The sequence below is a fragment of the Ranitomeya imitator genome, chromosome 4 (genome assembly GCF_032444005.1).
Source record: "Ranitomeya imitator isolate aRanImi1 chromosome 4, aRanImi1.pri, whole genome shotgun sequence".
Taxonomy (NCBI): Eukaryota; Metazoa; Chordata; class Amphibia; order Anura; family Dendrobatidae; genus Ranitomeya; species Ranitomeya imitator.
Genome location: NC_091285.1, coordinates 8,229,192 through 8,257,178, shown reverse-complemented (window position 1 = coordinate 8,257,178; position 27,987 = coordinate 8,229,192). Strand labels below are relative to the sequence as shown.

Genomic DNA, 27,987 nt, shown 5'->3' with positions numbered 1-27,987 from the left:
TTCTTTGCACAGGTTTATTCTGGATTTACTCCTCTCCATCCTCCTCCTCCACATAAGAATCCAGTCCGACCTCCTCGTAATCCTTCTCCAGCGCGGCCAGGTCTTCCCGAGCCTCAGAGAACTCGCCCTCCTCCATGCCCTCGCCCACATACCAGTGCACGAACGCCCGCTTGGCGTACATCAGGTCGAACTTGTGGTCCAGTCGGGCCCAGGCCTCAGCAATGGCGGTGGTGTTACTGAGCATGCAGACCGCCCGCTGCACCTTGGCCATACTGCTGCTGGGGACCACGGTGGGCGGCTGGTAATTAATGCCAACCTGGGGAAGGAGAAAGACGGAGCTCAGCCTTGTATCCGGCCCGACAGAAGCATTGTCCTCTGTATAACAGGAAGTTATGCTCTAGTTATAGCCAAAGCTGCACTCAGAACTCTGCTTAAGGGTATTGTGAATCATGCCCTTAAAGGGGTAGTACAGGATTAAAAAAAACATGGCCACTTTCTTTCTGCAGCGGCACACCAGTTCAGGGGTTGAGTCTGGTACTATAGCTCTGCTCCATGAAAGTACAGAAAGCAGCCATGTTTTCTTATCTCCCGTACCACGTCTTTAACCCCTTCATGACTAAAGAATAAAAAGCAATTGTCGCTCCAGCAGCCGGATTGCTGACACACAATGCACAGAGTTCAGCTTGCAGCTCCGGATGTGTCTAGAGCAGGACACAATGTAAACCAGACACCCCCTGTATAGGACCATCTTACCTTGAACCCTGTAGGGCACCAGTCCACAAACTGGATGGCTTTCTTGGTTTTGATATTGGCGATGGCCACGTTGACGTCTTTGGGCACCACGTCGCCCCGGTAGAGCATGCAGCAGGCCATATACTTGCCGTGGCGGGGGTCACACTTCACCATTTGGTTAAAGGGGTCAAAGCAGGCGTTGGTAATGTCGGCCACGGACAGCTGCTCGTGGCACGCCTTCTCGGACGAGATGATGGGTGCGTAGGTGACCAGGGGGAAGTGGATGCGGGGGTACGGTACCAGGTTAGTCTGGAACTCGGTCAGGTCAACGTTGAGGGCACCATCGAACCTCAGAGACGCGGTGATGGACGACACGATCTGGCTGATGAGCCGGTTCAGGTCTATGTAGGTGGGACGCTCGATGTCCAGGTTCCGGTGGCAGATGTCGTAGATGGCCTCGTTGTCCACCATGAAGGCGCAGTCGGAGTGCTCCAGGGTGGTGTGGGTGGTCAGGATAGAGTTGTACGGCTCTACCACAGCCGTGGAGATCTGAGGTGCCGGGTAGATGGCAAACTCCAGCTTGGACTTCTTGCCGTAGTCGACGGAAAGTCGTTCCATGAGGAGGGAGGTGAATCCGGAGCCAGTGCCCCCTCCGAAGCTGTGGAAGATGAGGAAGCCCTGGAGGCCGGAGCAGGCGTCACTCTGCAAGAAAACGAACATGAGAGAAAGCCGCCAACCTGGGGGCATCACCTGCTCGCTCCATGGGAAATCATCCGCTCGCTCCGGGGGGCATCACTATCTCGTTCTGGAGGTCATCCCCTGCTCGCTCTGGGGGGCATCACCAGTTCGCTCCGTGGGGCATCACCAGCTCACCCAGTGAGGTATCACTAGCTCGCTCCGTGAGGCATCACTATCTCGTTCTGGAGAGCATCACCCGTTCACTCTGGGGGGCATCACCAGCTCGCTCTGGGGGGCATCTCCTGCTCGCTCTGGGGGGCATCACCAGCTCGTTCCGTGGGGCATCACCAGCTCGCCCAGTGAGGTATCACTAGCTCGCTCCGTGAGGCATCACTATCTCGTTCTGGAGAGCATCACCCGTTCACTCTGGGGGGCATCACCAGCTCGCTCTGGGGGGCATCTCCTGCTCGCTCTGGGGGGCATCACCAGCTCGTTCCGTGGGGCATCACCAGCTCGCCCAGTGAGGTATCACTAGCTCGCTCCGTGAGGCATCACTATCTCGTTCTGGAGGGCATCACCCGTTCACTCCAGGGGGCATCTCCTGCTCGCTCTGGGGGGCATCACCAGCTCGCTCTGGGTGGCATCACCCACTCGCTCCGTGAGGCATCACCAGCTCGCCCAGCGAGGTATCACCAGCTCGTTCTGGAGGGCATCAGACGCTCACTCCGGGGGGCATCACCAGTTCACTCTGGGGGGCATCTCCTGCTCGCTCTGGGGGGCATCACCCTATCGCTCTGGGGGCTTCACCCACTCGCTCCGTGAGGCATCACCAGCTCGCTCCGGGGGGCATCACTATCTCGTTCCGGAGGGCATCACATGCTTACTCCGGGGGGCATCTCCTGCTCGCCCTGGGGGGGGGGATCTCCTGCTCGCTCTGGGGGGCATCACCCTATCGCTCTGGGGGCTTCACCCACTCGCTCCGTGAGGCATCACCAGCTCGCTCCGGGGGGCATCACTATCTCGTTCTGGAGGGCATCACACACGCACTCTGGGGGGCATCTCCTGCTTGCTCTGGGGGCTTCACCCTCCGCTCTGGGGGGCATCACTATCTCTTTCTGGAGGGCATCACCCGCTTGATCTTAGGAGTATCACCAGCTCACTCCGGGGGGGGGGGACATCATCCGCTCACTCAGGGAGGCATCACTCTCTTGCTCTGGGTGCATCTCCCGCTCACTCCGGGGGGCATCACCCGCTCTATCTTCTGGGCATTACCCGCTCACTCCGACCACCCTGGACACTCACCAGTTTCCGGATGCGATCCAGCACCAGGTCGATGCTTTCCTTGCCGATGGTGTAGTGCCCTCGCGCATAGTTGTTCGCTGCATCCTCCTTCCCGGTAATCAGCTGCTCCGGGTGGAAGAGATGGCGGTACGGTCCAACACGGATCTCATCTGCACAGGGAGCAAAGGGTTAATTAGGCTTTGTACCGCTTCTCACTGACACTGGTCTCCTGAAATGCTCTGTGCTGTCAGAGGTCCTACTTCTTCTATCATGTCATTCACTGCCTGTAACGTCCCTTAAATCCAACAAATACTCTGTGCTGCTGGGGGACCCTTCCACTTCCCCTACATAGTTGTCTTTTTGTCATTCCCCCCTTGGAAAAGTAGCTCCTAAAATACTCTGTGCTGCAAAGGACTCCGCTCATTTTATTTACTAACTCCAAACTCTCCTGTGAGATCCGCACACTCCTCTCCTGAAATACTCTGTGCTGCTGTGTGATCATGTACCCTCCATATATAACTCTCAGGACCAGCACACTCTCCTGAAATACTCTGTGCTGCTGTGTGTTCATGTACCCTCCATATATAACTCTCAGGACCAGCACACTCCTCTCCTGAAATACTCTGTGCTGCTGTGTGATCATGTACCCTCCATATATAACTCTCAGGGCCAGCACACTCCTCTCCTGAAATACTCTGTGCTGCCGTGTGATCATGTACGCTCCATATATAACTCTCAGGACCAGCACACTCCTCTCCTGAAATACTCTGTGCTGCCGTGTGATCATGTACCCTCCATATATAACTCTCAGGACCAGCACACTCTTCTACTGAAATACTCTGTGCTGCTGTGTGATCATGCACCCTCCATATATAACTCTCAGGACCAGCACACTCATCTCCTGAAATACTATGTGCTGCTGTGTGATCATGCACCCTCCATATATAACTCTCAGGACCAGCACACTCTTCTACTGAAATACTCTGTGCTGCTGTGTGATCATGCACCCTCCATATATAACTCTCAGGACCAGCACACTCATCTCCTGAAATACTATGTGCTGCTGTGTGACCATGCACCCTCCATATATAACTCTCAGGACCAGCACACTCCTCTCCTGAAATACTCTGTGCTGCTGTGTGATCATGCACCCTCCATATATAACTCTCAGGGCCAGCACACTCCTCTCCTGAAATACTCTGTGCTGCCGTGTGATCATGTACCCTCCATATATAACTCTCAGGACCAGCACACTCCTCTCCTGAAATACTCTGTGCTGCTGTGTGATCATGTACCCTCCATATATAACTCTCAGGACCAGCACACTCTTCTACTGAAATACTCTGTGCTGCTGTGTGATCATGCACCCTCCATATATAACTCTCAGGACCAGCACACTCATCTCCTGAAATACTATGTGCTGCTGTGTGACCATGCACCCTCCATATATAACTCTCAGGACCAGCACACTCCTCTCCTGAAATACTCTGTGCTGTTGTGTGATCATGCACCCTCCATATATAACTCGCAGGACCAGCACCCTCCTCTCCTGAAATACTCTGTGCTGCTGTGTGTTCATGTACCCTCCATATATAACTCTCAGGACCAGCACACGTCTTTCCTGAAATACTCTGTGCTGCTGTGTGATCATGCACCCTCCATATATAACTCTCAGGACCAGCACACTCCTCTCCTGAAATACTCTGTGCTGCTGTGTAATCATGTACCCTCCATATATAACTCTCAGGACCAGCACACTCCTCTCCTGAAATACTCTGTGCTGCTGTGTGATAATGTACCCTCCATATATAACTCTCAGGACCAGCACACTCCTCTCCTGAAATACTCTGTGCTGCTGTGTGATCATGTACCCTCCATATATAGTTCTCAGGACCAGCACACTCTTCTACTGAAATACTCTGTGCTACTGTGTGATCATGCACCCTCCATATATAACTCTCAGGACCAGTGCTCTCCTCTCCTGAAATACTCTGTGCTGCTGTGTGATCATGCACCCTCCATATATCTCTCAGGACCAGCACACTCCTCTCCTGAAATACTCTGTGCTGTTGTGTGATCATGCACCCTCCATATATAACTCTCAGTATTTCAGGAAAGAAGTGTGCTGGTCCTGAGAGTTATATATGGAGGGTGCATGATCACACAACAGCACATAGTATTTCAGGAAAGAAGTGTGCTGGTCCTATGTGCTGTTGTGTGATCATGCACCCTCCATATATAACTCGCAGGACCAGCACACTCATCTCCTGAAATACTCTGTGCTGCTGTGTGTTCATGCACCCTCCATATATAACTCTCAGGACCAGCACACTCCTCTCCTGCAATACTTTGTGCTGCGGTTTGATCATGCACCCTCCATATATAACTCCGAATTAGTGCGCTCCTTTCCTGAAATACTCTGTGCTGCTGTAGGACCCTGCTCCTTCCACTATAAAACTATATATCTGCACACTCCTCTCCTGAAATACTCTGTGCTGCTGGGATACCTACTTACCGACTACGGAGGGCTCCAGATCTACGAGGATGGCTCGGGGGACACGCTTGCCATTTCCAGTTTCGCTGAAGAAGGTGGTGAAGGATTCGTCGTAGGAGCTGGGGCTGGAGCGCTCGTTCAGGACGGAGCCGTCGGGCTCGATATTGTGCTCCAGGCAGAAGAGCTCCCAGCAGGCACTGCCGATCTGCACCCCGGCCTGGCCCACGTGCACCGAAATACACTCCCTCTGTACGGACACGAAGCAACATGTCACAAGATGGCGACACACCGGGTCCGCAGGTCACCGGCCGCCCCCCGGAGGGAAGACCCCGCACCATGGCTCCTAGGACACTGCAGGAGCCCATAATATCCACTGACCCTGTAAGTGCCCCCCACCCACTGCAGGAAGCCCATTATACCCCCATTACAGCTATGTCCCCGCCCACATACAGATTTGGTCTTGATCCCCCACATGCTGCTTCTCCCTGGATCCCCGCAGAGCGTCTCCTGGATCTCCGCAGAGCGTCTCCTGGATCCCCCGCAGAGCGTCTCCTGGATCCCCCGCAGAGCGTCTCCTGGATCCCCGCAGAGCGTCTCCTGGATCCCCGCAGAGCGTCTCCTGGATCCCCCGCAGAGCGTCTCCTGGATCCCCGCAGAGCGTCTCCTGGATCCCCCGCAGAGCGTCTCCTGGATCCCCCGCAGAGCGTCTCCTGGATCCCCCGCAGAGCGTCTCCTGGATCCCCCGCAGAGCGTCTCCTGGATCCCCCGCAGAGCGTCTCCTGGATCCCCCGCAGAGCGTCTCCTGGATCCCCCGCAGAGCGTCTCCTGGATCCCCCGCAGAGCGTCTCCTGGATCCCCGCAGAGCGTCTCGTCTCCACTCCCTGGAGTCGGAGTTCAGTTTCAGCTATAAACAGCCACCAATGAGGGGCCGGGCGCACGCTGCCCATCACACCCTACTCCCGGGGGTCCGGCGTCACATGTATGTACACATTACAGGGGCCGGGCCCTTTATTTTAGACCGTGCCCTAAGGTCAAGGTTATACCTGGGGTTTAGGTACAAGAGCAGGGAGACAATTACCCAGGGACTACAACTCCCAGCAGATCCAGCCACGATCCTAGAGGAGTTGTAGGTGCCCGACTCTCACCCCGGGGTGTATTCGGTGCCCTTTGTACATAGAAATACAATAACTGCACCCCGTGTGTCAGAGCTAATGGACTGGGTGAGGCCGGTACCAGGCGGCCATGTGACAGGACGGCAATAAGTGGCTATTTCTGGACCGCCGCTGACATACCAGCCTGTTAACCCCTCGGAGACATGAGAAAGGCAGCAGCCACATAGAGAGAAGAACCACAGGTCCCAGCCAGACAAAATCTGCTTATGGGCCTCTATCATGAGGAGCGGAACGCGCTTGAATTTAATTGGGGAGCAAAGGGTTAAAAATCTGATTTATTCAGGTGAATAAAAAAAAGTACACCCCCCCCCAATATGATCTAAAGGAGTAGGGGAGAGGAAACCCCAAATGTGAAAGGGGTGTTGGGGGGTTCTGAAACTGCGACAATAGTCACTGCCGTCCGCTGCTCCGCGTCCTCGTCACTGTGGTCAATGCGCGGTAGAACGATGACATCACAAATGAGGACGCCGTGACATTACAGTGTGTCTCTGACCTCACCGTGATGGCCCCGCCTACTATCACCCCCAACATCACAACCACCAATCAGATTCCGTTTATTACAAAAAAAAAAAAAAAAAGAGAAAATAAAATTGACATAAATTAACAATTTATTACTTTCATTATATGTATATATGGCACCATCAGATCCACAGCGCAGTACAGACGTTACTGTAATCAAATACTTCTCCAAAATGAAAAAAATACAATGTTCTATGGGCTTCTAAAGGCTGAGGCGCAGAGTCCCGCTCAGTGTGTCGCTCAGCATATCCCCGCTCAGTGTGTCGCTCAGCATCCCCGCTCAGTGTGTCGCTCAGCATCCCCGCTCAGTGTGTCGCTCAGCATCCCCGCTCAGTGTGTCGCTCAGCAACCCCGCTCAGTGTGTCGCTCAGCAACCCCGCTCAGTGTGTCGCTCAGCATCCCCGCTCAGTGTGTCGCTCAGCATCCCCGCTCAGAGTGTCGCTCAGCATCCCCGCTCAGTGTGTCGGTCATTACTGCAGGAGTCGGATTCTATTCGCACTCCCAACATTCTAATAATCAGGTGAAGTGTAACGTCCGGAGCGATTGCGATCAGCGATGGATGGATCAGGCAGAGAAGATCTGACGGAGCAGGAGCAGCAGCCGCGATAACGGACCCCGAGATGCTGGAGAAGCTGCAGACAAGAGAGTGATGTGAGATGACAACAAGGCTCAGATGCTGCGGCCACTGCTGACTGTGACATCTAAGGGGTTAACCCCCCCAAAAGCTACACACGTGTGATGGTTATTGCCGAGGGGATAAAGGGGTCTTCCCATATGATATTTGTCAATGATCAGCTACCCGGACTCCCACTGCACTGAGGACAGGCGACTGTAGCACTGGCGGTCTCTAACCTGGATCCAGCCGCAGGAGAATGACAGAGAGAAGCAGCAGCGCCAGCAGCGCCGGCCGGAGGGGAACCCTGCGCATCCACGTCAGCGCCCCAGAGATCAGCCGGACCACCTGTGCGAACGTCACTCCGACATTTCCTCAAAGGAAAGAAAAGAGATTTACAAAAAGAACAGAAAAAAAGCACAAAAAGGAGTGTTCCCTCTCTGCATCCCCGACTCCATAGATCCCCCCAACCGATCCTTCGCCCACCTGCCGGACTGACGGTCTGCTCCTGGCTCCGTCGCTCCCTCTCTTCTTCTAGGTCCTTCTCCTCCTCTCGCTCCAGGCGTCGCTTCTCCTCTCTCACAGCGTTTAACGCCACTTCTTGTTGCTGTTTTGAGAAGACTCGGGAGTCCCGAGCCAGGTCCTCAGCCTCCGAGAAGTGTCCGAGAGGAAGGAGAATATTCAGGAGGTGCAGCTCGGCCACCCTCTTATACCGCAGAGAGGGATGAGAGACGTGTGCCCGAAGCCAATGTCTGCCCAGGTCCAGCATCACATGGGGCTGCAGCACCCGGCTGTACAGGAGGACGCTGAGAGAAGGGCAAGGCAACGTGTAACCGGATTAATCCTCCAGAGCTGCACTCACTATTCTGCTGGTGCAGTCACTGTGTACATACATTACATTACTGATCCTGAGTTACCTCCTGTATTATACTCCAGAGCTGCACTCACTATTCTGCTGGTGCAGTCACTGTGTGCATACATTACATTACTGATCATGAGTTACATCCTGTATTATACCCTAGAGCTGCACTCACTATTCTGCTGGTGCAGTCACTGTGTACATACATTACATTACTGATCCTGAGTTACATCATGCATTATACCCCAGAGCTGCACTCACTATTCTGCTGGTGTAGTCACTGTGTACATACATTACATTACTGATCCTGAGTTACATCCTGTAGTATACCCCAGAGCTGCACTCACTATTCTGCTGGTGCAGTCACTGTGTACATACATTATATTACTGATCCTGAGTTACATCCTGTATTATACTCCAGAGCTGCACTCACTATCCTGCTGGTGCAGTCACTGTGTACATACATTACATTACTGATCCTGAGTTACATCATGCATTATACCCCAGAGCTGCACTCACTATTCTGCTGGTGTAGTCACTGTGTACATACATTACATTACTGATCCTGAGTTACATCCTGTAGTATACCCCAGAGCTGCACTCACTATTCTGCTGGTGCAGTCACTGTGTACATACATTACATTACTGATCCTGAGTTACATCCTGTATTATACCCCAGAGCTGCACTCACTATTCTGCTGGTGCAGTCACTGTGTACATACATTACATTACTGATCCTGAGTTACATCCTGTATTATACCCCAGAGCTGCACTCACTATTCTGCTGGTGCAGTCACTGTGTACATACATTACATTACTGATCCTGAGTTACCTCCTGTATTATACTCCAGAGCTGCACTCACTATTCTGCTGGTGCAGTCACCGTGTACATACATTACATTACTGATCCTGAGTTACATCCTGTATTATACTCCAGAGCTGCACTCACTACTCTGCTGGTGCAGTCACTGTGTACATACATTACATTACTGATCCTGAGTTACATCCTGTATTATACCCCAGAGCTGCACTCACTATTCTGCTGGTGCAGTCACTGTGTACATACATTACTGATCCTGAGTTACATCCTGTATTATACTCCAGAGCTGCACTCACTACTCTGCTGGTGCAGTCACTGTGTACATACATTACATTACTGATCCTGAGTTACATCCTGTATTATACTCCAGAGCTGCACTCACTATTCTGCTGGTGCAGTCACTGTGTACATACATTACATTACTGATCCTGAGTTACATCCTGTATTATACTCCAGAGCTGCACTCACTATTCTGCTGGTGCAGTCACTGTGTACATACATTACATTACTGATCCTGAGTTACATCCTGTATTATACTCCAGAGCTGCACTCACTATTCTGCTGGTGCAGTCACTGTGTACATATATTACATTACTGATCCTGAGTTACATCCTGTATTATACCCCAGAGCTGCACTCACTACTCTGCTGGTGCAGTCACTGTGTACATACATTACATTACTGATCCTGAGTTACATCCTGTATTATACTCCAGAGCTGCACTCACTATTCTGCTGGTGCAGTCACTGTGTACATACATTACATTACTGATCCTGAGTTACATCCTGTATTATACTCCAGAGCTGCACTCACTATTCTGCTGGTGCAGTCACTGTGTACATACATTACATTACTGATCCTGAGTTACCTCCTGTATTATACTCCAGAGCTGCACTCACTATTCTGCTGGTGCAGTCACTGTGTACATACATTACATTACTGATCCTGAGTTATATCCTGTATTATACTCCAGAGCTGCACTCACTATTCTGCTGGTGCAGTCACTGTGTACATACATTACATTACTGATCCTGAGTTACATCCTGTATTATACTCCAGAGCTGCACTCACTATTCTGCTGGTGCAGTCACTGTGTACATACATTACATTACTGATCCTGAGTTACATCCTGTATTATACCCCAGAGCTGCACTCACTATTCTGCTGGTGCAGTCACTGTGTACATACATTACATTACTGATCCTGAGTTACATCCTGTATTATACTCCAGAGCTGCACTCACTATTCTGCTGGTGCAGTCACTGTGTACATACATTACATTACTGATCCTGAGTTACATCCTGTATTATACCCCAGAGCTGCACTCACTATTCTGCTGGTGCAGTCACTGTGTACATACATACATTACTGATCCTGAGTTACCTCCTGCATTATACTGCAGAGCTGCACTCACTATTCTGCTGGTGCAGTCACTGTGTACATACATACATTACTGATCCTGAGTTACATCCTGTATTACACCCCAGAGCTACACTCACTATTCTGCTGGTGCAGTCACTGTGTACATACATTACATTACTGATCCTGAGTTACATCCTGTATTATACTCCAGAGCTGCACTCACTATTCTGCTGGTGCTGTCACTATGTACATACATTACATTACTGATCCTGTGTTATATCCTGTATTATACCCCAGAGCTGTACTCACTATTCTGCTGGTGCAGTCACTGTGTACATACATTACATTACTGATCCTGAGTTACATCCTGTATTATACCCCAGAGCTGCACTCACTATTCTGCTGGTGCAGTCACTGTGTACATACATTACATTACTGATCCTGAGTTACATCCTGTATTATACCCCAGAGCTGCACTCACTATTCTGCTGGTGCAGTCACTGTGTACATACATTACATTACTGATCCTGAGTTACATCCTGTATTATACTCCAGAGCTGCACTCACTATTCTGCTGGTGCAGTCACTGTGTACATACATTACATTACTGATCCTGAGTTACATCCTGTATTATACTCCAGAGCTGCACTCACTATTCTGCTGGTGCAGTCACTGTGTACATACATTACTGATCCTGAGTTACATCCTGTATTATACTCCAGAGCTGCACTCACTATTCTGCTGGTGCAGTGACTGTGTACATACATTACATTACTAATCCTGAGTTACATCCTGTATTATACCCCAGAGCTGCACTCACTATTCTGCTGGTGCAGTCACTGTGTACATACATTACATTACTGATCCTGAGTTACATCCTGTATTATACCCCAGAGCTGCACTCACTATTCTGCTGGTGCAGTCACTGTGTACATACATTACATTACTGATCCTGAGTTACATCCTGTATTATACCCCAGAGCTGCACTCACTATTCTGCTGGTGCAGTCACTGTGTACATACATTACATTACTGATCCTGAGTTACATCCTGTATTATACTCCAGAGCTGCACTCACTATTCTGCTGGTGCAGTCACTGTGTACATACATTACATTACTGATCCTGAGTTACATCCTGTATTATACCCCAGAGCTGCACTCACTATTCTGCTGGTGCAGTCACTGTGTACATACATTACATTACTGATCCTGAGTTACATCCTGTATTATACTCCAGAGCTGCACTCACTATTCTGCTGGTGCAGTCACTGTGCACATACATTACATTACTGATCCTGAGTTACGTCCTGTATTATACCCCAGAGCTGCGCTCACTATTCTGCTGGTGCAGTCACTGTGTACATACATTACATTACTGATCCTGAGTTACATCCTGTATTACACCCCAGAGCTGCACTCACTATTCTGTAGTAGCTGGCACTGTGACATTACCACATCTCCATGACATTGGGCGGTATGTCCTCTGGGCTCTGGTAGTTCTGGATCAGCCAGGGCAGGACCTCGCGCCATCGCTCCATCTCTGCCAGGGCCTGGATGGCGATAGCTACCAGAGAAGCCTTCACCTGATCATTCCTGGGGCGACACAAAGGACGGGATTATCAGAAATCGTAGCTGTAAAATAAAAAATTGAGACTTTGCATTTCAGTACGTAACTTCTTCCAAGATGCAGTCAGTGAGTGCGACCATAAGGCTAGGGTCACATTGCGTTAGTGCAATCCGTTTAGCGCTAGCGGATTGCGCTAACGCAATGTTTTCTATGGGGCTGCGGTCGGGGTCGCGGTAACGTCCCCGCTCTCGCAGATCCCCGATCTGCGAGAGCGGGGAACGGACCGCGGGCGCGCCTCGGACGCTGCAAGCAGCGTCCGCGGCGCGCCAGGAATCACCGGCGCGTCGCTAGCGCGTGCCGAACATGGCACGCGCTAGTGAAGCGCGTTCCCATTAGCGTGAATGGGCGCGTTAACGGCCGCGTTGCACGGCGTTAATTTCGCCGTGCAACGCTGTCCGTTTAACGCGGTCCCATAACGCAATGGGAAACCAGCCTTACTGCACACACCGTACGTCCAACTATTACAGAGGAGATCACATGATTCTCAGCCTCAGATCCAAGAGCAAAGCAGCCGAGGTCCAGTGTGCGGTCACCACATACACTAAATGTTATCATGTTATCTCATGAGACCGAGAGGAGGAATCCCCCCGATAATGTCGCACTGCTGGCATAGAAACGAGCACAGGTGTGACACCGGGGGGCCGAACCAGCTACAAGGATGATATACCAGAAGATACAACAGTGTAACGACTAAGCAGCTCTGCAACCTGCAGCTATAACACAACCATAGCAGAAATTATCACTATAATACTGCTCCTATGTACAAGAATATAACTACTATAATACTGCCCCCCTAGGTACAAGAATATAACTACTATAATACTGCCCCCTATATACAAGAATATAACTACTATAATACTGCCCCTATGTACAAGAATATAACTACTATAATACTGCCCCTATGTACAAGAATATAACTACTATAATACTGCCCCCTATGTACAAGAATATAACTACTATAATACTGCCCATATGTACAAGAATATAACTACTATAATACTGCTCCTATATACAGGAATATAACTACTATAATACTGTCTCCTATGTACAAGAATATAACTACTATAATACTGTCTCCTATGTACAAGAATATAACTACTATAATACTGCCCCTATGTACAAGAATATAACTACTATAATACTGCCCCCTATATGCAAGAATATAACTACTATAATACTGCTCCTATGTACAAGAATATAACTACTATAATACTGCCCCTTTGTACAAGAATATAACTACTATAATACTGCCCCTATGTACAAGAATATAACTACTATAATACTGCCCCTTTGTACAAGAATATAACTACTATAATACTGCCCCTATGTACAAGAATATAACTACTATAATACTGCTCCTATGTACAAGAATATAACTACTATAATACTGCTCCTATGTACAAGAATATAACTACTATAATACTGCCCCTATGTACAAGAATATAACTACTATATTACTGCCCCTATGTACAAGAATATAACTACTATAATACTGCTCCTATGTACAAGAATATAACTACTATAATACTGCTCCTATGTACAAGAATATAACTACTATAATACTGCCGATATGTACAAGAATATAACTACTATAATACTGCTCCTATATACAGGAATATAACTACTATAATACTGTCTCCTATGTACAAGAATATAACTACTATAATACTGTCTCCTATGTACAAGAATATAACTACTATAATACTGCCCCTATGTACAAGAATATAACTACTATAATACTGCCCCTATGTACAAGAATATAACTACTATAATACTGCCCCTATGTACAAGAATATAACTACTATAATACTGCCCCTATGTACAAGAATATAACTACTATTATACTGCCCCTATGTACAGAATATAACTACTATAATACTGCCCCTATGTACAAGAATATAACTACTATAATACTGCCCCTATGTACAAGAATATAACTACTATAATACTGCCCTCTATGTACAAGAATATAACTACTATAATACTGCCCTCTATGTACAAGAATATAACTACTATAATACTGCCCCTATGTACAAGAAGATAACTACTATAATACTGCCCTCTATGTACAAGAATATAACTACTATAATACTGCCCCCTATGTAGAAGAATATAACTACTATAGTACTGCCCCTATGTACAAGAATATAACTACTATAATACTGCCCCTATGTACAAGAATATAACTACTATAATACTGCCCCTATGTACAAGAATATAACTACTATAATACTGCCCCTATGTACAAGAATATAACTACTATAATACTGCCCCTATGTACAAGAATATAACTACTATAATACTGCTCCTATGTACAAGAATATAACTGCTATAATACTGCTCCTATGTACAAGAATATAACTGCTATAATACTGCCCCTATGTACAAGAATATAACTGCTATAATACTGCCCCTATGTACAAGAATATAACTACTATAATACTGCTCCTATGTACAAGAATATATCTACTATAATACAGCTCCTATGTACAAGAATATAACTACTATAATACTGCCCCTATGTACAAGAATATAACTACTATAATACTGCCCTATGTACTGAATATAATATAATACTGCCCCCTATGTACTGAATATAATATAATACTGCCCCCGTGTACAGAATATATAATACTGCCCCTATGTACAAGAATATAACTACTATAATACTGCTCCTATATACAAGAATATAACTACTATAATACTGCCCTATGTACAAGAATATAACTACTATAATACTGCCACTATGTACAAGAATATAACTATTATAATACTGCCCTATGTACTGAATATAATATAATACTGCCCCCGTGTACAGAATATATAATACTGCCCCTATGTACAAGAATATAACTACTATAATACTGCTCCTATATACAAGAATATAACTACTATAATACTGCCCTATGTACAAGAATATAACTACTATAATACTGCCCCTATGTACAAGAATATAACTACTATAATACTGCCCTATGTACTGAATATAATATAATACTGCCCTATGTACAAGAATATAACTACTATAATACTGCCCCTATGTACAAGAATATAACTACTATAATACTGCTCCTATATACAAGAATATAACTACTATAATACTGCTCCTATATACAAGAATATAACTACTATAATACTGCCCTATGTACAAGAATATAACTACTATAATACTGCCACTATGTACAAGAATATAACTATTATAATACTGCCCTATGTACTGAATATAATATAATACTGCCCCCGTGTACAGAATATATAATACTGCCCCTATGTACAAGAATATAACTACTATAATACTGCTCCTATATACAAGAATATAACTACTATAATACTGCCCCTTTGTACAAGAATATAACTACTATAATACTGCCCCTATGTACAAGAATATAACTACTATATTACTGCCCCTATGTACAAGAATATAACTACTATAATACTGCTCCTATGTACAAGAATATAACTACTATAATACTGCTCCTATGTACAAGAATATAACTACTATAATACTGCCGATATGTACAAGAATATAACTACTATAATACTGCTCCTATATACAGGAATATAACTACTATAATACTGTCTCCTATGTACAAGAATATAACTACTATAATACTGTCTCCTATGTACAAGAATATAACTACTATAATACTGCCCCTATGTACAAGAATATAACTACTATAATACTGCCCCTATGTACAAGAATATAACTACTATAATACTGCCCCTATGTACAAGAATATAACTACTATAATACTGCCCCTATGTACAAGAATATAACTACTATTATACTGCCCCTATGTACAGAATATAACTACTATAATACTGCCCCTATGTACAAGAATATAACTACTATAATACTGCCCCTATGTACAAGAATATAACTACTATAATACTGCCCTCTATGTACAAGAATATAACTACTATAATACTGCCCTCTATGTAGAAGAATATAACTACTATAATACTGCCCCTATGTACAAGAATATAACTACTATAATACTGCCCTCTATGTACAAGAATATAACTACTATAATACTGCCCCCTATGTAGAAGAATATAACTACTATAGTACTGCCCCTATGTACAAGAATATAACTACTATAATACTGCCCCTATGTACAAGAATATAACTACTATAATACTGCCCCTATGTACAAGAATATAACTACTATAATACTGCCCCTATGTACAAGAATATAACTACTATAATACTGCCCCTATGTACAAGAATATAACTACTATAATACTGCCCCTATGTACAAGAATATAACTACTATAATACTGCCCCTATGTACAAGAATATAACTGCTATAATACTGCCCCTATGTACAAGAATATAACTGCTATAATACTGCCCCTATGTACAAGAATATAACTGCTATAATACTGCCCCTATGTACAAGAATATAACTGCTATAATACTGCCCCTATGTACAAGAATATAACTGCTATAATACTGCCCCTATGTACAAGAATATAACTACTATAATACTGCCCCTATGTACAAGAATATAACTACTATAATACTGCCCCTATGTACAAGAATATAACTACTATAATACTGCCCCTATATACAAGAATATAACTGCTATAATACTGCCCCTATGTACAAGAATATAACTACTATAATACTGCCCCTATGTACAAGAATATAACTGCTATAATACTGCCCCTATGTACAAGAATATAACTGCTATAATACTGCCCCTATGTACAAGAATATAACTGCTATAATACTGCTGCTATGTACAAGAATATAACTACTATAATACTGCTCCTATGTACAAGAATATAACTGCTATAATACTGCTCCTATGTACAAGAATATAACTGCTATAATACTGCCCCTATGTACAAGAATATAACTACTATAATACTGCTCCTATGTACAAGAATATATCTACTATAATACAGCTCCTATGTACAAGAATATAACTACTATAATACTGCCCTATGTACTGAATATAATATAATACTGCCCCCTATGTACTGAATATAATATAATACTGCCCCCTATGTACTGAATATAATATAATACTGCCCCCGTGTACAGAATATATAATACTGCCCCTATGTACAAGAATATAACTACTATAATACTGCTCCTATATACAAGAATATAACTACTATAATACTGCCCTATGTACAAGAATATAACTACTATAATACTGCCACTATGTACAAGAATATAACTATTATAATACTGCCCTATGTACTGAATATAATATAATACTGCCCCCGTGTACAGAATATATAATACTGCCCCTATGTACAAGAATATAACTACTATAATACTGCTCCTATATACAAGAATATAACTACTATAATACTGCCCTATGTACAAGAATATAACTACTATAATACTGCCCCTATGTACAAGAATATAACTACTATAATACTGCCCTATGTACTGAATATAATATAATACTGCCCTATGTACAAGAATATAACTACTATAATACTGCCCCTATGTACAAGAATATAACTACTATAATACTGCTCCTATATACAAGAATATAACTACTATAATACTGCTCCTATATACAAGAATATAACTACTATAATACTGCCCTATGTACAAGAATATAACTACTATAATACTGCCCCTATGTACAAGAATATAACTACTATAATACTGCCCTATGTACTGAATATAATATAATACTGCCCTATGTACAAGAATATAACTACTATAATACTGCCCCTATGTACAAGAATATAACTACTATAATACTGCCCTATGTACTGAATATAATATAATACTGCCCCTATGTACAAGAATATAACTACTATAATACTGCTCCTATATACAAGAATATAACTACTATAATACTGCCCTATGTACAAGAATATAACTACTATAATACTGCCCCTATGTACAAGAATATAACTACTATAATACTGCCCTATGTACTGAATATAATATAATACTGCCCCCGTGTACAGAATATATAATACTGCCCCTATGTACAAGAATATAACTACTATAATACTGCCCTATGTACAAGAATATAACTACTATAATACTGCCCTATGTACTGAATATAATACTGCCCTATGTACTGAATATAATATAATACTGCCCTATGTACTGAATATAATATAATACTGCCCTATGTACTGAATATAATATTATACTGCCCTATGTACTGAATATAATATAATACTGCCCTATGTACTGAATATAATATTATACTGCCCCATGTACTGAATATAATATTATACTGCCCTATGTACTGAATATAATACTGCCCTATGTACTGAATATAATATTATACTGCCCTATGTACTGAATATAATATTATACTGCCCTATGTACTGAATATAATATAATACTGCCCTATGTACTGAATATAATATAATACTGCCCTATGTACTGAATATAATATTATACTGCCCTATGTACTGAATATAATATAATACTGCCCTATGTACTGAATATAATATAATACTGCCCTATGTACAGAATATAATATAATACTGCCCTATGTACTGAATATAATATAATACTGCCCTATGTACTGAATATAATATAATACTGCCCTATGTACTGAATATAATATAATACTGCCCTATGTACTGAATATAATATAATACTGCCCTATGTACTGAATATAATATAATACTGCCCCTATGTACTGAATATAATATAATACTGCCCTATGTACTGAATATAATATTATACTGCCCCCGTGTACAGAATATAATATAATACTGCCCTATGTACTGAATATAATATAATACTGCCCTATGTACTGAATATAATACTGCCCTATGTACTGAATATAATATAATACTGCCCTATGTACTGAATATAATATAATACTGCCCTATGTACTGAATATAATATAATACTGCCCTATGTACTGAATATAATATTATACTGCCCTATGTACTGAATATAATATAATACTGCCCTATGTACTGAATATAATATTATACTGCCCTATGTACTGAATATAATATAATACTGCCCTTTGTACTGAATATAATATAATACTGCCCTATGTACTGAATATAATATTATACTGCCCTATGTACTGAATATAATATAATACTGCCCTATGTACTGAATATAATATAATACTGCCCTATGTACTGAATATAATATAATACTGCCCTATGTACTGAATATAATATAATACTGCCCTATGTACTGAATATAATATAATACTGCCCTATGTACTGAATATAATATTATACTGCCCTATGTACTGAATATAATATAATACTGCCCTATGTACTGAATATAATATAATACTGCCCTATGTACTGAATATAATATAATACTGCCCTATGTACTGAATATAATATTATACTGCCCTATGTACTGAATATAATATAATACTGCCCTATGTACTGAATATAATATTATACTGCCCTATGTACAGAATATAATATAATACTGCCCTATGTACTGAATATAATATTATACTGCCCTATGTACTGAATATAATATTATACTGCCCTATGTACTGAATATAATATTATACTGCCCTATGTACTGAATATAATATAATACTGCCCTATGTACTGAATATAATATTATACTGCCCTATGTACTGAATATAATATAATACTGCCCTATGTACTGAATATAATATAATACTGCCCTATGTACTGAATATAATATAATACTGCCCTATGTACTGAATATAATATAATACTGCCCTATGTACTGAATATAATATTATACTGCCCTATGTACTGAATATAATATAATACTGCCCTATGTACTGAATATAATATAATACTGCCCTATGTACTGAATATAATATTATACTGCCCTATGTACTGAATATAATATTATACTGCCCTATGTACTGAATATAATATAATACTGCCCTATGTACTGAATATAATATTATACTGCCCTATGTACTGAATATAATATTATACTGCCCTATGTACTGAATATAATATTATACTGCCCTATGTACTGAATATAATATTATACTGCCCTATGTACTGAATATAATATTATACTGCCCTATGTACTGAATATAATATAATACTGCCCTATGTACTGAATATAATATTATACTGCCCTATGTACTGAATATAATATTATACTGCCCTATGTACTGAATATAATATAATACTGCCCTATGTACTGAATATAATATTATACTGCCCTATGTACTGAATATAATATTATACTGCCCTATGTACTGAATATAATATTATACTGCCCTATGTACTGAATATAATATTATACTGCCCTATGTACTGAATATAATATAATACTGCCCCCGTGTACAGAATATAATATAATACTGCCCTATGTACTGAATATAATATAATACTGCCCTATGTACAGAATATAATATAATACTGCCCCCGTGTACAGAATATAATATTATACTGCCCTATGTACTGAATATAATATAATACTGCCCCCGTGTACAGAATATAATATAATACTTCCCTATGTACTGAATATAATATAATACTGCCCTATGTACAGAATATAATATAATACTGCCCTATGTACAGAATATAATATTATACTGCCCTATGTACTGAATATAATATAATACTGCCCTATGTACAGAATATAATACTGCCCCCGTGTACTGAATATAATATAATACTGCCCTATGTACTGAATATAATATTATACTGCCCTATGTACTGAATATAATATTATACTGCCCTATGTACTGAATATAATATAATACTGCCCTATGTACTGAATATAATATTATACTGCCCTATGTACTGAATATAATATAATACTGCCCTATGTACTGAATATAATATTATACTGCCCTATGTACTGAATATAATATAATACTGCCCTATGTACTGAATATAATATAATACTGCCCTATGTACTGAATATAATATAATACTGCCCTATGTACTGAATATAATATTATACTGCCCTATGTACTGAATATAATATTATACTGCCCTATGTACTGAATATAATATTATACTGCCCTATGTACTGAATATAATATTATACTGCCCTATGTACTGAATATAATATAATACTGCCCTATGTACTGAATATAATATTATACTGCCCTATGTACTGAATATAATATAATACTGCCCTATGTACAGAATATAATATAATACTGCCCTATGTACTGAATATAATATAATACTGCCCTATGTACAGAATATAATATAATACTGCCCTATGTACTGAATATAATATAATACTGCCCTATGTACTGAATATAATATAATACTGCCCTATGTACTGAATATAATATTATACTGCCCTATGTACTGAATATAATATTATACTGCCCTATGTACTGAATATAATATTATACTGCCCTATGTACTGAATATAATATAATACTGCCCCCGTGTACAGAATATAATATTATACTGCCCTATGTACTGAATATAATATAATACTGCCCTATGTACTGAATATAATATAATACTGCCCTATGTACTGAATATAATATTATACTGCCCTATGTACTGAATATAATATAATACTGCCCTATGTACAGAATATAATATAATACTGCCCTATGTACTGAATATAATATAATACTGCCCTATGTACAGAATATAATATAATACTGCCCTATGTACTGAATATAATATAATACTGCCCTATGTACTGAATATAATATAATACTGCCCTATGTACTGAATATAATATTATACTGCCCTATGTACTGAATATAATATTATACTGCCCTATGTACTGAATATAATATTATACTGCCCTATGTACTGAATATAATATAATACTGCCCCCGTGTACAGAATATAATATTATACTGCCCTATGTACTGAATATAATATAATACTGCCCTATGTACAGAATATAATATAATACTGCCCTATGTACAGAATATAATATTATACTGCCCTATGTACTGAATATAATATAATACTGCCCTATGTACAGAATATAATATAATACTGCCCCCGTGTACAGAATATAATATAATACTGCCCTATGTACTGAATATAATATAATACTGCCCTATGTACAGAATATAATATAATACTGCCCCCGTGTACAGAATATAATATTATACTGCCCTATGTACTGAATATAATATAATACTGCCCCCGTGTACAGAATATAATATAATACTTCCCTATGTACTGAATATAATATAATACTGCCCTATGTACAGAATATAATATAATACTGCCCTATGTACAGAATATAATATTATACTGCCCTATGTACTGAATATAATATAATACTGCCCTATGTACAGAATATAATATAATACTGCCCCCGTGTACAGAATATAATATAATACTGCCCTATGTACTGAATATAATATAATACTGCCCTATGTACAGAATATAATATAATACTGCCCCTATGTACTGAATATAATATAATACTGCCCCCGTGTACAGAATATAATATTATACTGCCCTATGTACTGAATATAATATAATACTGCCCCCGTGTACAGAATATAATATAATACTGCCCTATGTACTGAATATAATATAATACTGCCCTATGTACAGAATATAATATAATACTGCCCTATGTACAGAATATAATATTATACTGCCCTATGTACTGAATATAATATAATACTGCCCTATGTACAGAATATAATATAATACTGCCCCCGTGTACAGAATATAATATAATACTGCCCTATGTACTGAATATAATATAATACTGCCCTATGTACTGAATATAATATAATACTGCCCTATGTACTGAATATAATATTATACTGCCCTATGTACAGAATATAATATAATACTGCCCTATGTACTGAATATAATATAATACTGCCCTATGTACAGAATATAATATAATACTGCCCCCGTGTACAGAATATAATATTATACTGCCCTATGTACTGAATATAATATAATACTGCCCCCGTGTACAGAATATAATATAATACTGCCCTATGTACTGAATATAATATAATACTGCCCTATGTACAGAATATAATATAATACTGCCCTATGTACAGAATATAATATTATACTGCCCTATGTACTGAATATAATATAATACTGCCCTATGTACAGAATATAATATAATACTGCCCCCGTGTACAGAATATAATATAATACTGCCCTATGTACTGAATATAATATAATACTGCCCTATGTACAGAATATAATATAATACTGCCCCTATGTACTGAATATAATATAATACTGCCCCCGTGTACAGAATATAATATTATACTGCCCTATGTACTGAATATAATATAATACTGCCCCCGTGTACAGAATATAATATAATACTGCCCTATGTACTGAATATAATATAATACTGCCCTATGTACAGAATATAATATAATACTGCCCTATGTACAGAATATAATATTATACTGCCCTATGTACTGAATATAATATAATACTGCCCTATGTACAGAATATAATATAATACTGCCCCCGTGTACAGAATATAATATAATACTGCCCTATGTACTGAATATAATATAATACTGCCCTATGTACTGAATATAATATAATACTGCCCTATGTACTTTATATAATATAATACTGCCCTATGTACTGAATATAATATAATACTGCCCTATGTACTTTATATAATATAATACTGCCCTATGTACTGAATATAATATTATACTGCCCCCGTGTACAGAATATAATATTATACTGCCCTATGTACTGAATATAATATAATACTGCCCTATGTACTGAATATAATATAATACTGCCCTATGTACTGAATATAATATTATACTGCCCTATGTACTGAATATAATATAATACTGCCCTATGTACTGAATATAATATAATACTGCCCTATGTACTGAATATAATACTGCCCTATGTACTGAATATAATATAATACTGCCCTATGTACTGAATATAATATTATACTGCCCTATGTACAGAATATAATATAATACTGCCCTATGTACTGAATATAATATAATACTGCCCTATGTACTGAATATAATATAATACTGCCCTATGTACTGAATATAATATAATACTGCCCTATGTACTTTATATAATATAATACTGCCCTATGTACTGAATATAATATAATACTGCCCTATGTACTGAATATAATATAATACTGCCCTATGTACAGAATATAATATAATACTGCCCTATGTACTGAATATAATATAATACTGCCCTATGTACTGAATATAATATTATACTGCCCTATGTACTGAATATAATATAATACTGCCCTATGTACTGAATATAATATAATACTGCCCTATGTACTGAATATAATATAATACTGCCCTATGTACTGAATATAATATAATACTGCCCTATGTACTGAATATAATATTATACTGCCCTATGTACTGAATATAATATAATACTGCCCTATGTACAGAATATAATATAATACTGCCCTATGTACTGAATATAATATAATACTGCCCTATGTACAGAATATAATATAATACTGCCCTATGTACTGAATATAATATAATACTGCCCTATGTACTGAATATAATATAATACTGCCCTATGTACTGAATATAATATTATACTGCCCTATGTACTGAATATAATATTATACTGCCCTATGTACTGAATATAATATTATACTGCCCTATGTACTGAATATAATATAATACTGCCCCCGTGTACAGAATATAATATTATACTGCCCTATGTACTGAATATAATATAATACTGCCCTATGTACTGAATATAATATAATACTGCCCTATGTACTGAATATAATATTATACTGCCCTATGTACTGAATATAATATAATACTGCCCTATGTACAGAATATAATATAATACTGCCCTATGTACTGAATATAATATAATACTGCCCTATGTACAGAATATAATATAATACTGCCCTATGTACTGAATATAATATAATACTGCCCTATGTACTGAATATAATATAATACTGCCCTATGTACTGAATATAATATTATACTGCCCTATGTACTGAATATAATATTATACTGCCCTATGTACTGAATATAATATTATACTGCCCTATGTACTGAATATAATATAATACTGCCCCCGTGTACAGAATATAATATTATACTGCCCTATGTACTGAATATAATATAATACTGCCCTATGTACAGAATATAATATAATACTGCCCTATGTACAGAATATAATATTATACTGCCCTATGTACTGAATATAATATAATACTGCCCTATGTACAGAATATAATATAATACTGCCCCCGTGTACAGAATATAATATAATACTGCCCTATGTACTGAATATAATATAATACTGCCCTATGTACAGAATATAATATAATACTGCCCCCGTGTACAGAATATAATATTATACTGCCCTATGTACTGAATATAATATAATACTGCCCCCGTGTACAGAATATAATATAATACTTCCCTATGTACTGAATATAATATAATACTGCCCTATGTACAGAATATAATATAATACTGCCCTATGTACAGAATATAATATTATACTGCCCTATGTACTGAATATAATATAATACTGCCCTATGTACAGAATATAATATAATACTGCCCCCGTGTACAGAATATAATATAATACTGCCCTATGTACTGAATATAATATAATACTGCCCTATGTACAGAATATAATATAATACTGCCCCTATGTACTGAATATAATATAATACTGCCCCCGTGTACAGAATATAATATTATACTGCCCTATGTACTGAATATAATATAATACTGCCCCCGTGTACAGAATATAATATAATACTGCCCTATGTACTGAATATAATATAATACTGCCCTATGTACAGAATATAATATAATACTGCCCTATGTACAGAATATAATATTATACTGCCCTATGTACTGAATATAATATAATACTGCCCTATGTACAGAATATAATATAATACTGCCCCCGTGTACAGAATATAATATAATACTGCCCTATGTACTGAATATAATATAATACTGCCCTATGTACTGAATATAATATAATACTGCCCTATGTACTGAATATAATATTATACTGCCCTATGTACAGAATATAATATAATACTGCCCTATGTACTGAATATAATATAATACTGCCCTATGTACAGAATATAATATAATACTGCCCCCGTGTACAGAATATAATATTATACTGCCCTATGTACTGAATATAATATAATACTGCCCCCGTGTACAGAATATAATATAATACTGCCCTATGTACTGAATATAATATAATACTGCCCTATGTACAGAATATAATATAATACTGCCCTATGTACAGAATATAATATTATACTGCCCTATGTACTGAATATAATATAATACTGCCCTATGTACAGAATATAATATAATACTGCCCCCGTGTACAGAATATAATATAATACTGCCCTATGTACTGAATATAATATAATACTGCCCTATGTACAGAATATAATATAATACTGCCCCTATGTACTGAATATAATATAATACTGCCCCCGTGTACAGAATATAATATTATACTGCCCTATGTACTGAATATAATATAATACTGCCCCCGTGTACAGAATATAATATAATACTGCCCTATGTACTGAATATAATATAATACTGCCCTATGTACAGAATATAATATAATACTGCCCTATGTACAGAATATAATATTATACTGCCCTATGTACTGAATATAATATTATACTGCCCTATGTACTGAATATAATATAATACTGCCCTATGTACAGAATATAATATTATACTGCCCTATGTACTGAATATAATATAATACTGCCCTATGTACAGAATATAATATTATACTGCCCTATGTACTGAATATAATATAATACTGCCCTATGTACAGAATATAATATAATACTGCCCCCGTGTACAGAATATAATATAATACTGCCCTATGTACTGAATATAATATAATACTGCCCTATGTACTGAATATAATATTATACTGCCCTATGTACTGAATATAATATAATACTGCCCTATGTACTGAATATAATATAATACTGCCCTATGTACTGAATATAATATTATACTGCCCTATGTACTGAATATAATATAATACTGCCCTATGTACTGAATATAATATAATACTGCCCCCGTGTACAGAATATAATATTATACTGCCCTATGTACTGAATATAATATAATACTGCCCTATGTACAGAATATAATATAATACTGCCCCCGTGTACAGAATATAATATAATACTGCCCTATGTACTGAATATAATATAATACTGCCCTATGTACAGAATATAATATAATACTGCCCTATGTACTGAATATAATATAATACTGCCCCCGTGTACAGAATATATAATGCTGCCCCCGTGTACAGGTGTCGCAGTAGTCCCCCGGTCGGCGGCTCTCACTTTCCGTCCCGGGGCTCGGTGCTGAGGATCTGCAGTCCTCGCTCGCACAGCTCTAGGCATCCGGTGAAGTTCCGCTCCAGCAGCAGCAGGTCGGTCGCCGCGTCCAGCAGGGATTCGGCCGGGGGGGTCCCGGACAGCGATAGATGTGACCAGTCCCACATGGCGCTCAGGGAGCAGCTGGACACGTTCTCGGTCACCGCCATGGTCACAAGTCTCAGGCACCTTACACAGGAATATAATCCGGTTATTATTTACACTGCAGATCCTGTCCCTTTAAGACTATAGCTGCACTTCAACCTCCAGCTGTAGGGAAGTGCATGCTGGGAAATGTAGTTTCTCCACAACTGGAGAGCTACAAAGTTGAAGCCGACTGCCTAAAAATAGAACTACAAGTCCTAGAAGCCATTGTGCTTTCATCCCTCGAGTCCCGGCCACGTGACTCTCCCCCAGGCTCATTACCTTGTACACAGGCCGGAGGAATGTCCAGCTACTGGGACACCCGGAAGCGGGCATTAACGCCTATCAGTAAGACTCCGCCCACCTGGAAGTTCATTGTCCACTAGCCTTTCAGGTT

General features: G+C 40.1%; 1 protein-coding gene across 3 annotated transcripts; it reads right to left on the bottom strand.

Annotated features, from left to right (window-relative positions):
* TUBA8 (tubulin alpha 8) lies at nucleotides 1–27,963 on the bottom strand. Of its 3 annotated transcripts, none has more exons than XM_069762868.1 (6): nucleotides 27,873–27,963; nucleotides 11,983–12,123; nucleotides 5,207–5,432; nucleotides 2,713–2,861; nucleotides 754–1,434; nucleotides 1–316 (listed from the first exon to the last, which is right to left on the bottom strand). In XM_069762868.1, exons 2-6 carry the CDS (start codon nucleotides 12,058–12,060, stop codon nucleotides 26–28), a joined length of 1,425 nt encoding a protein of 474 aa, XP_069618969.1. In that variant the 5' UTR covers nucleotides 12,061–12,123; nucleotides 27,873–27,963; the 3' UTR covers nucleotides 1–25. The 3 variants fall into 3 exon arrangements, with proteins under 3 accessions (XP_069618969.1, XP_069618968.1, XP_069618970.1); XM_069762867.1 differs by lacking the exon at nucleotides 27,873–27,963 and adding an exon at nucleotides 27,414–27,841; XM_069762869.1 differs by lacking the exons at nucleotides 11,983–12,123; nucleotides 27,873–27,963 and adding exons at nucleotides 5,636–5,724; nucleotides 6,044–7,322.
* Between the last annotated feature and the right edge of the window lie 24 nt (nucleotides 27,964–27,987).